Source organism: Aphelocoma coerulescens, chromosome 1 (genome assembly GCF_041296385.1).
Source record: "Aphelocoma coerulescens isolate FSJ_1873_10779 chromosome 1, UR_Acoe_1.0, whole genome shotgun sequence".
Taxonomy (NCBI): Eukaryota; Metazoa; Chordata; class Aves; order Passeriformes; family Corvidae; genus Aphelocoma; species Aphelocoma coerulescens.
In genome coordinates, this window is record NC_091013.1 from 67,423,382 (window position 1) to 67,446,847 (window position 23,466).

A 23,466-nucleotide genomic window follows, 5' to 3' on the forward strand; every position below is an offset into this window, starting at 1 on the left:
GGAAGTGGTCACAGCACCATCCTGACAGAGTTCAGGAAGTGTTTGGACAGTGCTCTCAGGCACATGGTGTGACTCTTGGGGTGTCCTGTGCAGGGCCAGGAGATGGACTCAATGATCCTTGTGGGTTTCTTCCAACTCAGCACATTCTGTGATTTTCTTGACTCCTCTAAACATATACTAGAGAGAACTTTTCCTTGACCCCCCCATTCCCTTACCCCACAGAAATAAATAAATGAAAACTCAGCTTTTCAATTTTTGTACACATAAGCATCTTTGACAGGTTTGGGACTCTTGTTTGCATATGGTCCAGCTGATTGACAGAAGCAGCAATTTATTGTACTGCAACAAAAGGCTTCTTCCTTCTTCTAGGCTACCACATGACTAGTAGGAACAAGCTTACATTCGTTTGATAGTTGTTCACTGATTTTAATCAAAGAAGTCTGAGATAGATATTTAATGGATGAACAATTACAGCCCAGAGTGCTGCATCTTAAGTGGCTTGCTGGTGGTAGAGGAGGTGCCAATAGCTTACACACGGCTCATTTCTTGAGCAGGCTATCTTTCTGTTTGCATTAAAGCATGAAAGCAAGTGAAGGATGGGAAATGAACACTGGTAACATCCCTGTTATACTTGCAAGCCACAGAACATTTCTATTTTTTTTAACCAATTTAAGCATTTTGAACAATGCACAAACTACAAAGGGAAAAATAAAATACGCATTACAGTTTATTTTTACAATATAACTGAAAAAATGTCAAAGAGTAAGCATGGTGTCACCCATGACACCCAGCAGAGGAATAAGTGTAAAATAATAAAAAAGAATATTATTCACTGACTTATTTAAGTCTGCATTTAATAGAGGTGGAGAACAAAACTTAAAAGAAAATAATATATGGTTTCAAAAATGTTTGACATTAATTTCAATTAGATTTCTACTCTACCATAAAAAGTCTGAGGGAACCTTCAGTTTAGTTCTTTTTAATTATTATTTGAAAGCGGTGGGGAAAGAGCACACTGAAGAATCTGGAAATTTCTGTTTAAGCCTTTTTCTTTATGCACTGTACTTGTTAACTCAGAGAGTAAATATCTGCAATTAAAAAAAGTCCAACAAAATAATTCTAATAAATTACTATTTACAAACATGATGCAATTAAAAGTGGAAGAGATCTAGGATCTGACAACTGCCCACTGTCTAGAATGAGCAATATTGGAATGAAAAATCTCAAGTGTCTATAGAAACCAGTTAGCTTTTTTTTCCTCTCCAATAAGCAGCTATACAATAGATCATTAAATATACAGCAGTGAAACAGATCTTAACATTATTAGATTTGAAAATAGCATTTAATAATGATAACTTTGCTTTAAAAAGAAAACTACTAATTTTCTTTTTGCTCTCAGTAGAATAGGGTATATAGCATTACAAAATCCTGCATCTTAAAAAATTCAGCAATAACTGTTATTTACACTAGAACACAGTATTTACTGCTATGTTATTACACATACTCATGATCGGAGAAGAAAACAACATTTGGATTCTTTTCAACCCAGTCTTAATGCTTAAAATATACAGTAATGATCACTGGGGAAAGAGGAAGGAGGTAGAAAAAAAACTTTGGAAACCTGAGTGGATGTTAGAAGAGGTACACTGCTTTGAGCTATGTCTCCATGCATTTTCTAGGAAACAGTTTTCAATTCTTCTGTTAGAGCCAGGAAGCGAAAACCAATCTGAAACGTTTATTTTACATCCCTACTGACTGCAGTTCCCCAAAGTCTATCCATGGTACAATCCTTCTGACACTTTTAACAAGACATACGTCAATATAAGGAAACAAGAATTTGTAGATTTGTTTCTAAACTCTTGTCCTTCTCCATCTTATTCACTTTCAGTCAATCGAATCACAATCTTTATCAGATGCAAGAGCACTGAGTTGGACGGAAAGTGTTTAGTTCACACAGCAGTGCTTATACACATAAAGCAAAAAACAGAATTATTTTCTTTTGTGACTTAACTTCTACATTATGAACTCAGCACTTTGTTACTTAAAGGTATACAAAATTTTTTTGAAGGGAATAAACTAAATCTTGAGATTTAAAATGTAAAGCATCAGTATTGCAATTTTGATAATACTGTTGTAGCAAGTAATTAAGCCTGATAATCTGTATGAGAGACACGTGCCTGCATCTTCTACAGTCATGTTTATTTTTGCCCTTTTGGTAGAGGAAAGGTCTTACCTATCAAGTTCTTTGCTAATACTATTACCATTGTTTGTGAGAGAAGTGTCAGAAAAAAAAAATTCTCTTTTGCAGATTTATTTTAGACTGGCCAGCAGTGGATTTATACACAAGATGGGCTTTTTTCCCTGAACTAAGAAAGCAAAACAATGATTTTATGAAGTTTTATAGTATCATATTTCAACAAAGTATTCATTACAGAAAATAAAACTGTATCTAAAAAGAACCCCATAAAATGTTGTAAACAGAGTAGTGCCCAATCTTTTGCAGTTTTAAAAGAGGGTGTAGAAGACAGAAGGCAAGAAAGGACTGCAATCCCCAGCTATGGCCTGAAACAGTGCAACGCACCACATCCAACAGCTGGGGAGGTCAAGTGACACCACTTCTCCCTCACATTAACCAGCAGAGCTGACTGATCATGTCAAGATCTGAGCGATCTCTCACACTGACAGCATTTTTAAGGTGCATGTGCACTATTCATTTTTCCTGTGAAGGGCTACATGGAGCTTTACAGTGTCATGTACCTACAACTTTGCACACCTGACACTCTTAAAGACAAGGGTAGACTTTGAAAGGCTGCCTGTTACTCTGCTGTCCTGGATACCTGTAGCTGAAAGTAATTTGCAATAGTTGCAAATTTAAAAAAAAAAAAAAAAAAAAAAACAACGAAAACAAAAATCCCAAAAACCAAAGAAGGGTAAATACCACCTCTTTGGGTATGGTCACCCCAATAAACAGTTCTTAGAGAGCCACCTCGTGGCTGACTCTCCTAAGTACCATTTAATTTAGTTCAACAACCCTTCAGCAAATTCTGAATAAGAACAGTAGTATTTTATACATAGATATAGATATATAAATACCTCTAAACTTTAGAGAAGTTTTTAATAGATTACTGTATAACTCATAATGGAAGACATTCTTACTACCACAGGCATTTCAGTAAAAGCTAATTAGCCTTTACCAATTTTTTACTTTGGGGATTTAAATTACACAATCACATGTTTTGGACAGGATTTTTTACTTCAGAAAAATCCTAGAATGAGAGCACAGAAATTAACAATTCATTTAAATTAAAACAGTCTGACATTTTAATTTAATTAGAAACTTTTAAGTTAGAAAAAGTCCAATGACATTTCCTGTACCATAATTACATCAAAAAGACTTCTGAAATTTAAAGTAGTTGAAATATGATTTTTTATAACTTAAGTTTCTGTGTTGTTTTAAATTTGACACAGGACCAAAGTGCCACCAGCCTTAGCACTGTAATTCATGCCCATCTTTAAGTTTTATAAGCTCAAAATACTAGTTTCTGTTAGAGGTAATAGCAAACACTTACTTGTACAGGACAGGTCTATCTTGTAAGGCTTCCATGGCTTGAGCGAGAACTGGAGAAATGTCACATGATTCTTGTGTCAATGTCCTGCATTCATCTATAAAACATCAACCCAAATAAAAGTACATTCTTCACACTGTAATACATTTTATACAGGTTGTCAAACAAGAAAATGAGTTAAAAACTCAAAGGCTTTTGATTTTGAAGACTTCAGAATATGCTACCTGGGCTAGTTAGAGTTAATACAATTAAATTCCCCTGCAAGCAGTACTGTAAAATGCACGTCCATCACAAACTTCAACAATAAAAAAGATTAAAGGAAGCTTAGTATTTGTTTGCACCCACATACAAATGTTGACTCATTCAACCTTCAGAATGTTGTTGGGCTCCTTTGTAACTGTTTACCACATTTAGGTAAACTATTAAGAAAAAACAGAGCAAGTACTTAAGCAAGCTGCTTGTTTTGCTATTTGGTTCTGTTATTTTTTTTCTTTCATCAAAATAACTACACAATCTTGTATATTCCAAGCAAGAATGTGGAAATCATATAAACTAAATCAAACATTGGCAGAAAAATTATGACTTTTCATTAGGGTGAAACCACAACTATTATCTGAGGTTTCAGCATCCACTGAAGAACAGCTAATGAATATAAAAATCACAATGCATCATTTTTTTTCCCCATGAATCTTACTGCCAGTGAGACAGTCTCTTGCTTGGGAGAAGAGGGGAGTAATAAAAAATGCACCTATGTTTTACATTATCAAGGTGTTACACTGAACCTGGACGGCTACATCAGGAGTACATATGCAAAAAAAAAAAAAAAAAAAAACAACCAAAAGCCTACTATCATTCTAAAGAGCATCCTGACAAAAGGAGGTGGCTTTTTTTTTTAATTTTCTAAAAGTAATCCACCACTAAACTGGATCTTACTATCAAATCATTAAAACCAACAACTTCCCTGTAACTCGCAAAGAAATGAAATTCAATATAATTAAAAATTTGTTTGGACTACCAAAATGTAGTAGTTGTCTTTGTGGAAAACCATCTACTAAAAACACAAATAAATAATCCACATTTATAATGATGAAATTGGCCCAAAAAATGAGAGAATCACCAATTAACTATTTGGTTCAGAACACACCTTTCTCTAAGAAGGAAAGCAAAATGTTAATATATCTTGGAAAGGGTTTTTGCGAAGTTCAATCCACATGAAAGAATTAAAGGAATCATTATAATAATATTCATAAACATAAAAACATTCTTAGTCCTACTTTGAGTCCATCTGTAAAGTCGTTCATAAGACGTCTCTTGCAGCAAAGCCATCTGTTCCATAATTTCCAAGCTACAAGACAAATACAAAGTTTATTTGCAAATACTATTTTAGGCAGTACTAGCAAAGGCATGTGCAAGTCAAATAAAACACACCACTATTAAATTTTTGAGTATTTTAAAATGTTGTTTGGGTTTTTTTTGCAAAATATTCTGTATAGTCATATGAAGCAAAGAATGAGACCTTGCTTTAACTTCTGCTTTTAACTGTAAATGGTTCTCTTGCGCTCATTTAAGTAGGACTCACCCTGCCCTTTGCTGATTTGTTCGGAGGAGAATCTTGACATCATCATGAATCTGTTTTACTCGTCCCAAAGCCTTGAAAAAATCCTAAATCAATTTAAAAATAAAACACAAGCAGTGTGTAAAAGCAGTAATTTCTATTCAAATCTCTAGCACTCTATACTCCCTCTTTCAATTCCATTCTTAAGTTTCCTGCAGGTCTGTGTTCCAAATGCTGCTTTTAAAATTCACACCCCGCCTCTGCCACTTCTTATCTTTCATTCCACCCTAAGAGCCTTAGGATTTTTTAAGTTTCCCATTGCATCAAACTCTTCTTCCACCAAAAAAAAAAAAAAAAAGCAGTAAAGATGTGTTTTTAATCTGTCTTGGTAGTATGTGTGTTTAACATTCATTAGGTAACACTCTAGGGAGATTTTTGAGGACACTGCTATGCATGACATCACTGTCTCCCATTACTGTTAGCCACTAAAGAGCAAAATGAAACATTGTAAAGTACAACGATTTCAGGTTGATATTTTTTATATTCATAAAATGGGGTAACTATTTCTAAAAAAATATATATATTAAAAACCCCCATTTGCAATGGATTGGACTAAGGTTTTCCAAAACAACCTTTCTCTGGTGAGTAACTCAACAGTAGCAACGAAGAAAAAACCCAAACCCTAGAAGACAAGGACAGATGGCTAAAAAGGTTACTTTGTTACTGTTTCAGAGTGCAAATGGAAAGCCAGTAACAGTTTCCAACACGCCTTTTATGAAGACATATTTCAAATGCCTTGGAGGAGACCAGCTAATTCGGATGCAACCGCTTGTTACATCCTCTGTGATTTTGAATACAGTTTGCTCAGGAAAATAGTTTCATTCTGGTTCAAGTCACATAAAAATAGACATATTCCAAGTAAAATAAGCCAGCAATTTAATCTACTGCCTTGCATCAATTGTGTTGAAGACCACATTTAGAAAAACCCAAAGCACTCTTCCTTCAGGGAAAAAGAAAATTTCCAAACCAGAAGTCTGACTAAAGGTGTTTTAAGCACACTGGTTGATTCTATCAGAGTGATGCACACGCATGATGTTATTGAAGTCTGCCAATTAAAGCAGCACAACTGTTTCATCTCAGTCACTTCTGCACATTTTTCAGACAAAGTATCAAACAGACCAATCACGGATAACTGGCACAGCCCTGCTGTCATTGTTCCCTGCAATACATGCTTTCTAGAAACCTGAATGCTCTTTCATGGCAATAGTGGTACAAAAGCATACAGCAATTACTCAAGTGCACAATTATTTAGCACAATCCATTTATGCTATCATTAGCACTGTTTATGGTTATAAGTTCCATGTTTTGAATAGGCTTTAACTGCGAACAGGATGCCTGTGAAAATGAGATAAACCTGGACTACCTGCTGAGACATAGTATGTGAAGCTTTCCATGCAACTACAATAATAAAAAAGTCTATTAAGTATACTCAATTCTTTCATTATTCAGTTTGCTTTTACTGTAGAGCAAGTTTCCTTTTACTATGTCTTCTTATTCAAACCATAAACATATTCCAAAACTTGTTTTGGAAGGTAGCTAAAGCAAATCAGCACCTAGTGTCTTCAGCAACCAAATAACATTGAGGGAAAGCCCCAGCATATACTGTCACTGAATACCTACATACATGAATATGCAAAATGTACACACATATGCACTAAGGCAGTAGTAGAGAGCTTCAAGCTTCTCATTTGCTTTGAGTGTCATGAAGTTTTAAAATGTCTTCACTGAAAATTCACACTTCATAAAGGTGTAGAATCCCATGAGAGCTCATTTGCCTCAAACTCATTACATCACTACACAAACTAGAATTTAATGTTGATTTTCTTTCTCTTTACCTGAATCTTTCATCACACATTTCAAACTCATCAGAAATTCACCATTCTGTTAAAAGGTACATTCCTCCATAAAAAATTCAATTGCAAACTGAAAATAAGATCTCATGTACAATTCAGCTAGGGCATTTCTACATTTTAGTTCAGGGCAAAGATTTTAATGTTCATTGAGCTACCTCAGTAATTGGCTCATCTTTCGTGCCTCGAAGCAGATTCATTTCATCTGGTGTCAGCTGGAATTTTGCTATGAATGCATCTGCAACTTGTGCTTTCATTTCTAATCTCTGACTGTAATAAAACAAAGTGAAGAGGTTATTAGCTTTTTATGCTTATCCCTAAGAATTCTTTTTCACATTCGTACTTTTGGAAATACAACCAGCAGCAGAAATTGGTATTATTAAATTACAGTAGCACATTCTTGCCATCAAACACTGGAGTTGCTTTTTCACATACAATCTTCTATTAAGATTACACAGATTATTCAGTAAAGACAATATAAAGGTATGTTAACACATTCGAAAATTACTAAGTTCTTTAAAATAATATTCCTTTAGCGTTTGTATCATAAGTTCTCTAAATCCAGATACTTTGTGCTTGTACACTTGTAATGCTTGCAATTATTTCCTTTCAAATTCACCAAGAAAAGGAAAAGCCTATAGTACCCAAAATGACAAAATTAACCTTAGATTAATCTACTTTTCTGCAGAGCAGATCCATTTCTTTGTAACACCATACAGTTGGGATATCAATTTACTAATCTCACGAGCAATCAAAATCAAAATGCAATGGCTAATTCTCTTGTTGACTACCCTTCCTGAAACAAACACAGCTGGGATGCAATATGCAAACACCACCTCATGGGCAGCATTTTCCTGCACGTTTTGTCACACACCTCACAACCACAGAAGGACCCAAATGGAATGGACTGGGACTCCTATAACAACAGAAAATTTCCTCAAACTGTCGTTTGAGCACACAGTATTCCAGGAAATAAAGACTACCTTTTCAGGACATTGAGATGGCACTAATTAGTTATTTGCAGAAGAATAAGGCTCAATTCCCTTAAGATCATTTCAGCGTCCAATGTGATATAATTACTGCAAGATAAATACACAGTTGCTACAGGGTGGTAAGATAGGCAAGTGCACTTCTATATACTGTATAATTAAATTTCCTTGCAAGATCAAAGCTTGGAAAGTAAGCTTTCATTTATTTACCCCTTCTTTACTATCCAACTAGTATGTGAACTTCATTCAGCTAAGAAGTGTGGAAAACTGGCTTTCCTTCTGTAGACATGGATGACTTTCCCACCCTGCAGTTCCACAAACTCTTTCAGAGATCAGATTAAATGTTCTGCAATTGTCAATGCTCTAGCATACTGGACAGCAGGAGGGAGACTAATATAAAATCCAACAGTGCTTTAACAGTAAAATTCATGAAAATCAAAGGGGAAAACAAGCCAGTACTTCTAAGTTACACAGAAGAGACCTAATCAAAAAGGAAAACCAAAAACTCATATGCTTTAATACCACATCTTGAATTGATAATTCAGGTTTCACTGGGGTCCTAGGCAAATATAATGATTTTATCTTTACACTGACAGTTTTGCAATGCTTAAAATCAATCTATCTATTTAATTTTCCCTAAGTAAACTCTACAATTGCAAATTTTGGGTCTCCATGAAGCCAAATGTTTCTCAGAAAAGGAACAAGAGTGATGGAGGATGATTTTGACCAACTATACAGGCAGATGAATCCATGAAAATCATGGCACTTTCCAACACAGTGGAAGGGGAATAGAACAACACCATTTTGAACACATTCAAGGAAGATTTATGTAGTAAAACCTGAAAAGAGCAAGTCATGGTATAAGAAGCAAAAATACCAAGACAAGTGATCTACAAAACATACAGGACATAGACATGAAGATATTAATGAAAGACTATCTTTAAATCAATATTAGGCCTGTAAGAGATGTTCTGAGATTAACTATGAAATTGCCCAACATGGACGAAAGATGGGTCAGGTCTGCTCTGCAGTAACATAATGCAGCTTAGGCTGCCTCAGCCAACCCTGATCATCCCTGCCCTGTATGGACCTTCCCACTGTGCCAGGCACACTGTTTATAGTATCATGTAGTGAATCAGATCAGGGAACAAATCTGGCAGGAAAAAATCCAGAAGATTTTACTTCTCAGGTGTGGAGATTAAATGTATTTTCTAAGTCGGTTTACCACAGCCTGCGCTAAGGGACTGGGGTGTGCCAGCACCAGGAGCTGTCAGAGGCAAGAGGGCATTGACTTCACTGCTGCTAAGAAACTGATGAAAAATACACTTCAGAACTCCTCTGGGGTATAAGAAGAGGTAATTCCAATTATAAGTTACAACTACTACTACTAATAATCAAAATTTTAAATATTAGGACTCAAGAAAATCCTAGAGGCATCATGATGCCTAGTCAAGTTGAAAATCAGCCAAGGACACTTAAAATCTAACACAGTGATGCTGCTTTCAACAAAGCACTCCTGTTTCACACAGTTTGCTGAGCAAGTCTAATGCCTCAACATCATAATCACTGTATTTGGTTGAAACAACAGAAAATGTGATTTAGTGGATTAACTTTAATAGTTGCTCCAAGTCTCTCCTCTTGTGATGGAAGTCTCAATCCACAAAGCTGAAAATAGACTGGATTATCCCTCCCTTTAAGTAAGAGAAGGAAGGTAGCAAGGAGATGAGAGAAGGCAAATGCAAGGCCTTCTTTGGTTTCAACTGAGACCAAGCTTCCATAAACAGAGAAGCAGATGGGATGCTGAGAAACTTCTGTTCTTCGAGCCTGTGTACCCTCCTGAGTGCATAAACTTTTAGGTGCTCTTACACAAGATCTCCACTTATTATCTTGTGTTCTTCAGATTTTTTGAATATATACTTCCACCAAACTGGGGGTAGGAGGAAGTCTGATTTTAAGAAGTGCGGTATACTGGGTATAGCAGTTTTCAGCTGGAATTAGGGTTGTGGCAGAACAAGGAACAGAGTCAGGAACTGTACAAACACCATGATAGTGAGTCTGTCCCGGAACTCTGTGCCCCATTTTACTCCTCTTTTATAAAAAAAGAACAATCTTGCTAATGAATCTCTCTCCTTCTGCAAGTCCTCACTCTTCACCGTCCTCCCTCCATACGGAGAACCAGGTTTGATCAAACATCCTACTTTAAAGTCATTCCCATCCCTGGCTGTGTCTTGGGCTAACACCTGCCACAACTGCACACTGATGGACTCCGTGCACTCCCAATAATTAACTTTTGTAAAATAGAGTCAACACATTAAACTCAAGCACACTGGGCAAGCCAAGTTTCACAAGGTACTCACAAGGCAACAACCTCAAGGTGGCAGCAATGTTTCACTCACCTTTCTCAAGATAGGGATTGGGAATTGGTGACAAACATCTCTCCTAAACAAAAGCATGTCTCTGAATTGTGATAAAGCTGTTTCTTTTGAGCTCTTAACAAAGCACACAGGATTTCAAGAAGCTACTAAGTTTCAGAATCCAGGTTAGCCAGTTCTGCTTGAGATGGCTGTGAAAGTTGCCTTGGTTATCAATCTGCACAAGAAAGAGACCCTATATCCCAGATGATAGATCAGGAACAAAATATGTAAATTGTACATGCCTTTGATTTTTGCCTGGCAGTGTACAGTATTACTGAGATCAATACACTCACATTTGTTTTCAACTTTTTTCTCTCTATATATTTATTTTTGTATTTATTTCCTCACACACAAGCTTACAGATATTTAAGTAGAATTTAATCTATCTTATTAAGGCAGGGCAATGGATTAAAATGCCACTCAAGGTTGCTATAATCATTTCACTGCAGTAAGTGCCATACAAAACACAATGCAGGTAACAAAAAAAGCCATTTTAAGGCTGTCTTACATATAACCCACAGAAGTCAGTACCTGTGTGCAGACACCTTCAAGATCCACCGGCCTTTCTGTAGATAAAATGATTTCTAAATTCTAAGCAGTGCAGTACAGATGAGGAAAGGCCATACCATGTTTTATCCCAAATTTTATGCTTTTTCTTTTAACAAAGTTACTCCTGTATAAAGGAACAAAACTAACAGCTTATGGGAATCCTGCACTAATGCAAAGAGGGAAGTGCCAAGTGTTGGTAGAATTTAGAGCTTGGGCAAAGGACAGGATTCCAACAAAGAGCAATTTCCCCAGTTTTAATCGTTACCAGGGAGACAGAATTCTTTTGCAAGAGAACTCAAAAGGCTGGGAAAACTATGCACTTCATGCACTTTTCCCTTGAACGAAATACAAATGTGCACTGTTTGTTAGGATTATCACCTAGACAGCTCAAAAGTGAGGTGGAGGAGAAGCAGACTTTTCCAAAGCTTAATTTTATCTTGCCACCACATACATCTTCCACCTAGGATGAATCAGAGCAGAGCATTCTGAAATTACTTTTGATTTGTGGTACTGAGGATTCAATATATTTTTAAAGCCTCAGGACAATGGAGTATTTCTAACTTGTAAGTAAATAACAACCATCTTTAACAGACTCATATAAAGCTGCAAGAATTGTTTTCCTGTCATGTGAAAGGCAAATATACAAGACCATGTAACAAAACATTTACACACAAGCATTACACAAAATTTACACAAAACCATTCTTAAGAGTAAGTACAGGTGCAAAAATGCATTTGTAAATGCTGAGAACAAATGTTTTTATACTGCATTTTATCTGTCAAACACATCTCTTATTGAAGTAGAACTGAAATACTGTGAGGAGGTATTCAGTGACTCATTTCATCACAGAATAAATTATGTGATTTTCTCCTTAATTAAAAATAGGAAGACATAAAAACCCCAGTGAATTGTCTAATGTTTCCAGGACACAAGAAAATAGCAGTAATAGTTAAGAAGGCTTTAGTGAGACCTCATCTGGAAAATAGATCACAATCCTGATCATCTGTGTGCAAGAACAATGCATTACTAGAGCAAAGCTAGCAGAATGATCATGGGAATGGAAAAACCAATTTATCACAGGAGATGAAGGAAGCTCTTAAGACAAAGGAGAAGATGAGAAAACAGACAATTTATATCCAATAATTAGGTTGGAAATCAGGGAAAGGCTTTTACCGGAAAGAACGAGCTTTTGGGTAAGTGTTCCACGAATAGCAAGACACACAAAATGCAAAAATAACACACTAGTTATGTGTTGAACAATTGATGAGTTTACCAAAGTCATCATGCAAATAATAGGTGGCAGCAGGGGAGTGGACTTAAACTTAGAAGGTTTCTCCTGTAATCCCTATCTGAAGACAGCCTGCAATGCTGCAGCCCTGCCATCTCACACATTCTGTGAAAAAAATAAATGGGGAAAAATAGAAAAGGCTAAATCAAAAGTCAAGCACATCTGCACTGAAATGATTAAAACCTTACCAAACAGATTGCCAAACACTAGAATAAAAAATCTTACATGTTGTAAAAAAATTCAAGAAATTCAATAATTTTCTACTTTCATACTGATTAGGCTTCCTCTAAATATGATGGGTACGTATTCTTGACAAAATTTTCACATGCAAAACTTTGCAGCGATCATGCGCTATATACAGATATGCATACACTAGGTAAATCAGCGTTTAGCAATGTTTAAGATCCATGATCCATGGTTTCTCAGTTGTGCACAGAGATTAAATTTAAAAGGAATGTGTTTCCAATGAACGTGTTCTTTTCCATCTTGTAAAGATGAGCTATTTGCTATTTCCAAACCAAACAGACTGGTATATTCACTTTATCTTTTATAAAATCTGATATAAAGCCACTTGAAAGGGGCCTGCTTAGTCTAGCTTCAAATTTGCCATCAAATTCAAAAATGTTGCCAAAGGCATGAAAATTACACACTGTTCTCTACATCCACCTGGAATAAGATCAAAACAAATGAGCTTAAGCTGCAGCAAAAGGAGAACTAAATCAGATAGTAGGAAAACAATAAAGAACCAAAATCAATTTCCAGTGAAGACCACAGGCTCTCTGTTTCTGGGTTTTTCTTCTCAAAGCAGATTAGACAAACATCAGTCAGAAATAGTACCATATAACTGATTCTGCACTTCTGGTGAATGTTTCTCAAGCTCTAAAACCATACCTCATTTCATACTGACCAAGAGTACTTCATGTCTCAACAAAGTACATGATTTCCAGGCAGAAATGCTGGCAAGAAATAAGGCCTTGCATGTTCTCTGCTGGTTATGGCTAGAATGTGACAAAATACTTTTTTCTTTCTTTCAGATCCATTTTAGCTGGTTTTATTCCTGTACTGCACCTTTTTACCTATGCTGTACTTTGGTACAAGTCAGGATAGAAAATAAGCCTCAGAATTTCAAGCCTTCACCCTCCCCCACATGGAATTGTAATTAAGTGTAGGCAAACACTGCTTTTTCTCATGAAGCACATTCATGGGAATAAATGTAAATACAAATTTCAAAGGTCAACGCATGAAATACATCTCATCAATGCAAACCACCAGATCACCACTTTTCTTAGCACAGGCTGATAAAAGAAAACCTGCTACAAATAGTGCTGAACTTCCTGCATAATTTCTAAAATGACTACAACAAAAAAGTTACTTGTTAGAAAAGGAAAAAGGCACCACCAAGAGACAAGGATGAGAGATCAGTAGTATAGCACTACTGAAGCAGATGCACACTTTGAAACACTTTTCCTAAGACTTCTGAGCTTGTATTGAACACAGACATGACAGTCAAATCATTGACTTAATTCCAAGAATGGTGTTTGTTATTCTTTAAATAAAGAACTAGTCTGAATGTAACTCAATTAAAACAAATTGAAGTACACACTGTTACATTCCTGTCTGGGAATCATCTTTAACTGTATTTTAAAAAGTGAAACAATCCCAGGGCTATGTGAACCATTTTTTGTGGAATTGATATAACTAACAATAATTCTGACATCAAAAAACACAAATTTCGCTCTGTTTAAGAACACAATAAAGGGAGAGTAGCAAAATAAGATAGTTTCTAAAGGTGTTCAAGTGCATAATCTCCACAAAAGCTCTGAACCATTAGCCTGACTCAAAAAATACCTGAGCCGTTTCCATTCCCATTCTTTCCTAGTTTTCAGAGTATTGTGGTTTTTAGTTCTAAAACACTAGTTCTAGCTCTCAACAACTTTTGTATTTCTGCAGACTTATCTTCAGTGAAGCCCCTGAGCATATACATACACTCACATAACTGCTCTTACTTAATTTTATAATAATTAATATTGTAACTATTACCTTCTAGTTTCTCTTCTCAATTGTTACATTGACAACTGTAACTTGTGGCTAACCTCAAAAACAACATCTTGCACAACATCTTACTATTAAGTGCCTGGTAGAATTACTATGAAGCCAGGTTTCTGGCATTCTGCACACAGTATTTGGAACTAAACAAGTTATTTCTCTGGTGTGGGAATTATTGAACTCTGGGATGCTTGTTCCCGATGCAAGGTGAAGTAGTTTGTATTCCAATTAAGTTTTTAGTTTCTCACAAAAAAACCCCAACAAAAAACCAAAAAAAATGGAGTCAGGTATAACAAGAGAAACAAGTCAGAGAAAGCTATTATTAAAATCTCACTTCAAAGAGCAAGATTCTTTTTCTGTCAGCCTACTAGCAATAGCAATTAAACAAACCCACAACTTTTAAAGCACAACAGATGTTCATTGTTTGAAAACAAAGTCATCTCCTTGTTACTATTCATAAAAAACCTAATGCAACCTGAAAGCAATATTAGTGTGCTCAAGTAAAAGCATACAAATCTACTGAAGACAACTGAAATGAAAGCAAATTTTTAACAGTTACCAGAAATTGTCTAAATTAACTACCTCAGTTTTTCTTCATTACAGAAGTTTGTTATAAAATTTATTAAAATGAACACTCTATTCAAGATTGTGTTACTGAGAAGCAGTATCTTAACCTTATGTTATGAAGAGATGGGTTGGATGGCTTGGACTACTTTATTTCACACTACACGGTTCTATTAAGTTATGGTAAGTCTCAGTTTTAAGGAAAAAAAGAAAAAAAAATATCCTAGTTCCTATGTTAAGCAGATACCATAATTTAAGTAGTGTGAAGGAAAACTGTTCTGTTTCTAATGTACAGTAGTTTTAACTGGACTTCACAGAGGAAATAAATTCAGAATAAGCAACCTAATTGACCAAAGAAACGCACCAACTCTGACATATTCACAAATACAAAAATGCAATTGTATTAATTACTTTTTAAATTTGTTATCTAAGTAAAACCCTATATCTGGCATTTATGCCAAAGCAGGTCTAAAGCTCAAAACCTAAATAACAAGAAAAAAAATGCTGCAAAGCAAAAACCCAAGAATGCAGAAGTATTAACCTAAATCTGAGACAAACGTGTAATTTTCTACCCCAAATACCCCAGGTGTCTTAAAATCACACATTTCACTAATATAGGAAGTCCCAAAGTGCTCATCAGGATTACCTACAGGAAACTCCAGGTGGGCAGCTCTACCTTCAAACCACAAATCTGAGGATAACCAACAGAGAGTTGAGACTAGGACAACCAACACGAGCTCAGGTAAGAAGCTTTGGAAACTGAAAATCATCTTGAACTACAACTAATTATATAGATGATAACACAATGCCAAAACTACTTAGTATAAAAAACCCAGTACCCACACAGAGCCACTCAGCCACCCATTCCTTTTCAAGTACAGAAAAAGAAAAAAAATCTAAATCCCTAGTAAACACAAATGCAGGAAGTGGATCTGGAAGTTTATAGTCCCCCTTCAGTTTTAGATCATTGAATAAAATCCTAACATTTTTTCAGCTACATAAACATGGTCAGCTAAAGTAAATCACACAAATGCTAAGCCTAACAGAAGAACACAATCGGACAGGTCCAGTTTTCATCTCTGCATTTTAACCAGACAGCATTTTAGGACAACCCTCAGAGGAGAGAGAAGCCATGTCCTTCCAGTTTCACCATTTACTCATTTGTTGGCTAAAAAAATGTCACATTAAGTTGAAGGCATCAGCAATTTAAGGCCTGTATATTTTCAGAGGCAAGACTTCAGGTCTTCAAGAACCCTCTAATATCTGGCAGCAGATGCCTCTTCCTGTGCTTGATGTAAACCAAAGGAATGCATCAGAACAGTAATTTAATGAATTAAAAGAACAAATGAGTAAAATGTCCCAAATAGAACCAATCTTCACAATTTTTCGTACATTTAGGCAGGGAAAAAATTAACTGTGCTAATAAATGGTAATATGAACCTGCCATAACTATCAGACTTACTGTAAAAGTCACAGGTACTTTTTGGCTTCTGCTCATGGGTACTTCATGGTATACTTCAAAAATAAACTTCCAAACTTTTTCCTACATGTGCACTCTGAGGTCACACAGACCCTGAGAAGGACAGACTACTTCCTAAACTTTTTCCTCTTCACACTAGGGGGATGCTCTGTCTTTTAAAGGAATAGCAGAAGGTCTTTGAAGTAAACAACAGTGCAAAGACTGTCTTGTGGAAGTACTGATGTACAGTCTGCATAATCTCCTTTAATGGAATTTAAGGCCAATTAGAGAGAAACCACTTGGGACTGGTCTTGGTATCTCCCATTCTGCTTCAGAACAAGGAATCAAAGCAGCTTTCCTTTTCTTGAGACTACAAAATCTATGACCACTTCTCTGTCCTACTACTTCACAGACTCATATTTAAAATGACGTATTTTCTAAGACTTCTGCTCACTTACTGAAAGTGTGTCTTTACCAAATCCTTCACTTTATATGAACCAGCACTGCATTTTATGCAGTTATTCTACATTCAACTTTTAAAATATGTACAGATTAAACTCCAGCTTCATATTCAGACAATCCTACCGAAGTTCGTATCATAAACCTACTGATTTTGAAAGCTGAGAGCTATCCAAAATCATAATTTCTACTAGAAACTTACCACTGCAAAATAACTATTTCTAACCTCCAGTGAACTGTATATAATTTTCTGAAGAAAGCTCATAAAGCAAGGAGATTCATTCTTCTACACGGTTCAGAAAACCTGAAGCTATAAAACCATACATCCTAACCATAAAAACAATAAAGACTGCTTGAACCTGTCATTAGCTATTATCCCCTTCTCAGGAATAAAAATACTGAAAAGAGAAAACTACAAATCTTTTCTTCCACAGGAGGCTGGAGAACCAAGGGAAAAAGTGGTCTGTGTTAGGCTCATTAAACAGCACTCCTGTATTTTACAGTTAGCTTTAAATAAGACAGAGCAGGTTAGAATCCAACTTTGCACTCCCTCATCCAGTCCCTGAAAAAGAGAGATTTCACCTGGATACAAGGCATTAATAACAAGAAGCCTGTCAAACTGATGAGAAACTGAGTTGGCCCATAACTGTTATGACACAATATAACTTACATTTTCAACAGACTTCAGGTAAAGCGTGTCCATATTTGGCATGCTGTACCACTGTAACTGATTCTCTTCCCTATAAAGCAAATTTTTATTGAAACAAATACTAACACACATTCTCACCTTTTTGGATGATTTAGCAATAAGCTAAGAGTGCATTTAAGCTACAAACACATACAGTGTTGAAAAAAAACCCAAAGTCATAAATCAAAGTGGCAGAGTCACATCTAGAAGAAAATTCCATCAAATAAATAAGGTGGTATACATACTTTTCTGCCTGCAGTTTTGTGGTTTTTACAATCAAGTCCTGGGTTTGTTCCTTTGCTGCCTAGAATACAATTAGAATTGTTAAGCATGTGAAAAACACAAACATATCAAATGTATTAAACAATATTTAAAATAGCTAATACTTTTGAAGCTTTCTGAGTACAAGCAATTTGAAGAGTGTACTCTTTGAAACAAAAGGCCTTCTTGAAACAAGTATTCATTAACTCTCCCTATGTCCCAGCATCAAAAAAAAAAAGTTTTTATCCTTATTAATTTTTGTTTCCATATTTATATACATTTATAATCACACTGTTTATGTTTATATTTAATACAGAAACACTATAAATATTAGAAATAGTTCTGATTATTTTGTTTGCCCATCAACTGTAAATTGTTTGCTGTCACAAAACAAAAAATGAAACAAATTCCTTTGGATGATAAACTGTCCAGTACCAGTTGTCCATGCAAACTTTTTAGAGAAGATGATGAACACAGCTCTGCTAGTCTAAGCAAGCCTAGCTCTACAGTCCAACAGCTTACAGAGCTGTATGGACCAAGGACAATTATTAGGAAAAATTTCTTCACTGAAAGGGTGGTCAGGCATTGGAACAGGCTGCCCAGGGAAGTGGTTGAGTCACCATCCCTGGAGGTATTTTAAAAGATGTGCAGGTATAGCATTGACGGACATGGATTAGTGGTGGACTTGGCAGTGGCTGGACTCGATGATCTCAGAAGTCTTTCCCAACCTAAATGACTCTACCATTCTAAGGGCAATGAACTTAGGAAGTTCATTACAGCCCTAACTACTGAGTGATGGCAGTGCAAGGGAATCCATGCAGAAACAACTCTGCATCAGACAGCAACTGCATGATTAAAAGGATTGCTGCAACTGAAGTTAAAGCGTTCTGAAACTTACTGCTCTCTGAAAAGCTGAAAGACATCTGGAATTTTTGGCTTCACACTGGATGCCACCAGTGATCCCTTACACAGAAAAATGAGATGATCTAACAAAAAAAATCCTGAAATCAAAATGCATTCAGTATAGAATAATACTGCAAATGAAGTGGTGGAAATGGCAATAAAGATATTCTATGTGAATGATTTCAATACTGTTTAAGGGCCAAATTACAGCATTTGCCAAATTGAAGATGCCAGTCTTGAGATTCCTGAAAGGTCTAACAAAAGTATGTACACACCCTGACTCATTTCAGCCTGACACTACATTAGTTACAACAGAAAAGCAGTCGAAGTACAGAAATGCTTTGAAAGGTGAAAGTAGGACTGTAACTATTCATGCCCAACTTAATTGCAAATTTTAATAAACAAAAAAGAAGAAATTTGCTTCCTTTCCAGTACTTTCTGGGCAGAAGTACTGATTACCACGAACAATGCTAACAGTAAGACAGCAGAAAGGAAGTAAAAGTGTTTTTTCTGAATCCAGCTAGGTATACCAGGAAGCAGTTTTTCCATATATGCACTCAAATACCTGCCAGATATTGTCATCATTTTATGTATGAAATGAAAGAGCTTACATCTAACCAAACGAGGTAACTGTCAGAAATGAGCCAGACATGCCAGGAAAATCAGAAAGCTGGTATTTGATGTTTCTTGTACATCCCAAACTGAAACATTTTTCTCTTCCTCTCCACCTCAGTATATTAGTTAAAGCTTTCATTATACTTCAACCCCACTAATTCCATTTCAGCACTTGCTCCTTCTCTCCCTTTCAGCCACTGCATTTATCAAGTCACTGTCCTAAAATCAAATGTGACAGTATATGGTTATTTGGATCAGATGGTATTATAAACTTACAAAATAACAAAGCTAAAAAGCTTTTTGGCTTATCCAAATGTATTCCCTTTCATGTCCTTTATTTGTTCTGCTTTCTTAATATACTGCTCTCTTTGCACAGTTTTCTGCGTTATATGCCCCAAATCCTCCTCTTTGTATCTTCTATTTGCTCTACCTAGTGCATTTTTGTCTTCTCATTCAGCTTGAGCACATGCCTGCAAGTCTTCATGTCCTATTACAGATAAAGTACCAGAGTCTCTCACAATTGAGTGCTAGTTCAGGAGCTTATTAACTTTACAGTCACACACAGAAAATATGGATTGAATTGAACAAGTTACGAGTTCTACAGGGCTCTAGAGGAAACTTTCTGTGGGGCACAGAACAAAACTACCTACTGACTTCAATAGAAAAAGAAATCTCCGCAGGGTGGCTCTACTCTGGGAAAAGAAAAAAAAAATCACAGATGGTACTTACACTTCATGATCTAAAGACAGAAAAGAGCAAAAATCTGCATGGACACTTGACTCATTTCCACATCTAAGAGCTTAGTCTAACAGTTCCTGAACTGCACTACGGAATAGATCCACATTAACAGTGTTCTAAGAGATCTGAGACCTCTGAGGTGCATTACCCAGCTCCTTCCAAAACTGAAAATTAAGTACTGCAGTTGGCTACACTGTACTCTCATTTTTTTTGGTACAAGTTCATCAAGCTGCAAGCACTTGTACAATGACTGTGAAACCTATTTATCTAAGCAGGAGGACATCTAATATCCACACACACATATGGAGAGTAAAACAACTGTTTTCACAGGATTTTTTAGTGAAGGATTCTTATTCACATACTATAACTTATGTGCTGTATTCAGAACAGGTTTGGTTTGGCCAAACATCTGCACTTCAGCATCCATAAGCTGTTTATACTCATCACTGCATTGAATATTGAACTTGTACCCTAAAACCAAGCCAGATTTAGTAACACACCATAAAACACAAATTTCCTACACTTCCCAGCCCTGCCAAGAATATTATGGATTCAGGATTAAGGTGAAACAGAATTGGTTTTGTTGCATATCAGCATTCTGAGACCATGTTATGAAACAAAACCAATAATCTGAAGATGCATACCAGATTTGTCTCCCTCTCTGAATTCTCTCTGAATCTCTCTGAATTACAAGATACTTTCCTATGGACATACTTGAGGTATTTATATGAACACATAACTCAATAGACACAGTCAATGCAAAAGCCATTTTAAATGGAAATACACAAATCAGCCCTCAAATCTCACATCCAATCTAAAAAAATATTTTCCCTCCACTTATATACACCTGGATATCACATTGCTATTCTCAAAATAAGTATATTGCTGCATTTTGGACTACAATTTGTAAGAAATTAAAATTACTTCCTTGATACGTTTTCTAAACAAGTTAAAAGAAGCACATTAATATCCTAAAGTAACATTGTGTGCATACTATGGAAACATCTTGGTATTGCTGTTAATCCTCAAAAATAACTGTTTGTCCTTTTAAAAGAAAGTAGTCACACCTCAAAAGGGAAAATATTCAAAGCACTTCCATTTATGTATTACCTTCAAGCGACTGGACATGTCTTCACAGCAGCTGCTCATCGCTTGCACATCTTCATTTATACTCTCAAGTTCCTGCATAAATTCAAATAACAGTAACTGTGTTTTTAATCAGAAGTGCTGTGTCCAAGCCCAGCTTCCCACTGCAATTAGATGCCCCAGTTACAAGGAACATTGTTGCTCTAGGCTCTCTCTGATAGTCAGTGCAGAGTAATGCACCTCTAAAGATCAACATTCACTCAGGACTCTCATCTGTTTGAAACATCCAATGCAACATTTTCAACAAATGAAACAATTTTACTGTAAAGTAAAACTGCAAAGTTAAAAATCTTTCTTAATCCTTCTTTCCTTTTTTAAACTTTCAATTACCTAGCACTACTCTTGTAAGATAGCTAGTCATGCTGCAAAAATGTCACCTCTTTAACTTGCTTGAATATGTGCACAAATTCTTCGTTTATGGCCAAGCTTCGTCGTTCAATGTCTCCACGCAGGTTTCTTCGGGTGCGCAAACTGTTTTCCACAAAAAAGGTCGAGAGAGCCTTGAGTGCTTCCAGCATTTCCTAGGAAAAAACAAAAGACCTTCAGTTTGCATGCAGTTACAAAGAAGCAGGTTAAATAGTCTGTACTCACCCCAAGTTCATGGTCTTATTAAAAATAAACCAAACCTAATAAACTGTTTTAGAAGAAAAACTACCTTAACACACTCCACATCAGTTGGCAAACAACTAAAATAATTGCTGAGCCTTTCTTCTTCTAACAGAAAACTTCGTCTACAATTTTACAGTAGCTTTAATCAGGAAGACTACTTTCTGTAAATGAATGACCTATCCGCAGCCAGAAAACATTTAAATTACAAAAAGCTTGAGAAGTGCCTTCAGAGGCAAGTGATACAAACCTCTCTACGATCTGAAGGGATAAAATAGGAGCGTGGCATGCTGCTGGAGAAGAGAAAACTAATTTTATTTGTAATTAAGGCTGCAAAGGGCCGCCCGCAGCTCCGCAGCGGAACTGAGGGTACGGCAGGACTCGCCTCCCCGCCGCGAAGCCTGTCGGGGCCCGCGGCCCCTGACGGCTCATCCGGCCCCCGCCCCGTCCCTCAGCCGCCGCCCGACCCACCTTGTCATTGTCCAGGCGCGTCTCCAGGATCTTGTTGAGCTTGCGGGACAGCGGGTTGGTGCCGGGGGCAGCCGGGAGCCCAGGGGCGGGGGCGGCAGCGGGCGGCGGCGGCGCAGCGGTGTCGGCCATGGCTGCGGCGCGGCCCGGCCACAGCGCCGCGACACGGAGCGGCTCCGGCGGAAACGCGCTCCGAGGATTTGGTTCCGGCCTAGCGCAGGCCGGCTGCAAAGCCAGGCCTCACCTGGTGCCAGGTGGCACTCGGGGTTTTTCTGGTTTTTTTTTTTTTTTTATTTTTTTTTATTTTTTATTTTTTTTTTTTTTATTAATAAAATAAAAATACATTAAATTTAAAATATTAATAAATAAAAATAATTTACTTACTAAATAAAGGATTTTTGAGTCCTTTATTATAGAAAGAGGGTTCACTTCACAAGGCCAGATAGCGATACTTATTTCACAAAATAAGTGCTTTAATTTTGAGCATAGCTAGAAAGGAAAAAAACCAGAGATCTCTATTGTATAAGCCAACAGCAGTGGCTGTAATGTGTGTCAAACTGAGGAGGGTATCTTGTTTCTGCTGTGCATTTACTGACACAGAGGTGAACTCTCAAGGTCTCACAGCTCCAGAGCACAAAATCACAGAATCGATTAAGTTGAAAAAGACGTCTGAGATCGTCGAGTCCAACCTATGTCCTAACAGCACCATGTCAACCGGACCATGGCACTGAGTGCCACATGGTGACTCCACCACCCCCCTGGGCTGCCCATTCCAATGCCCAATGACTCTCTCTGTGGAGAAATTCCTCGTAGTGTTCTACCTCAACCTCCCCTGGTGTAGCTTCAGACTGTGACCTCTCATAATGTCACTTGTCCCGTCTGAAGTGCTGAGGTGAGATGGAGGAATTTCTGTAGGCTTTTCCAAAGGACAGAAAGCAGGTATGTAGATAAAGGTAAGACACCATGGAAAGAAGATGACTAACAGCACATAGCTGTTATATAAGCAGACATGGATCCCACTGTGGTATTAGCTGTGAAAACAACATCACCTTTCCATTTGTCTGATGGTGTGAGGTCAAAAAACAAAGACTCAAGCAGTAGCTTAACTGTTCAGGAGTTTGGGGATTTCACATTGCTCTTTCAAAGACCCTTCCTGAAAATAACTGCAAACAAGTCAAGTAGACATTGCCTTTATGCCCAAGGTGGAGCACTAAGCTTCTGAATGCTTTTATTCATTAATTA

At 36.7% G+C, this 23,466-nt stretch overlaps 1 protein-coding gene across 2 annotated transcripts in view; it reads right to left on the reverse strand.

Annotated features, from left to right (window-relative positions):
• The window catches only part of COG6 (component of oligomeric golgi complex 6), a 53,677-nt gene extending 31,239 nt beyond the window's left edge, over nt 1–22,438 (reverse strand). Inside the window, exons 1-8 of one of the 2 annotated variants that reach the window (XM_069011733.1) lie at nt 22,228–22,438; nt 21,528–21,671; nt 21,115–21,186; nt 17,733–17,791; nt 7,190–7,301; nt 5,146–5,228; nt 4,841–4,911; nt 3,570–3,663 (exon numbers count right to left, since the gene is read on the reverse strand). In XM_069011733.1, coding sequence (XP_068867834.1) covers nt 3,570–3,663; nt 4,841–4,911; nt 5,146–5,228; nt 7,190–7,301; nt 17,733–17,791; nt 21,115–21,186; nt 21,528–21,671; nt 22,228–22,356 — 764 coding nt within the window. In that variant the 5' untranslated portion in view covers nt 22,357–22,438. Of the gene's footprint in view, nt 1–3,569; nt 3,664–4,840; nt 4,912–5,145; nt 5,229–7,189; nt 7,302–17,732; nt 17,792–21,114; nt 21,187–21,527; nt 21,672–22,006; nt 22,124–22,227 lie in introns of those variants that run through there. The other variant, XM_069011742.1, reaches the window with a different exon arrangement.
• Between the last annotated feature and the right edge of the window lie 1,028 nt (nt 22,439–23,466).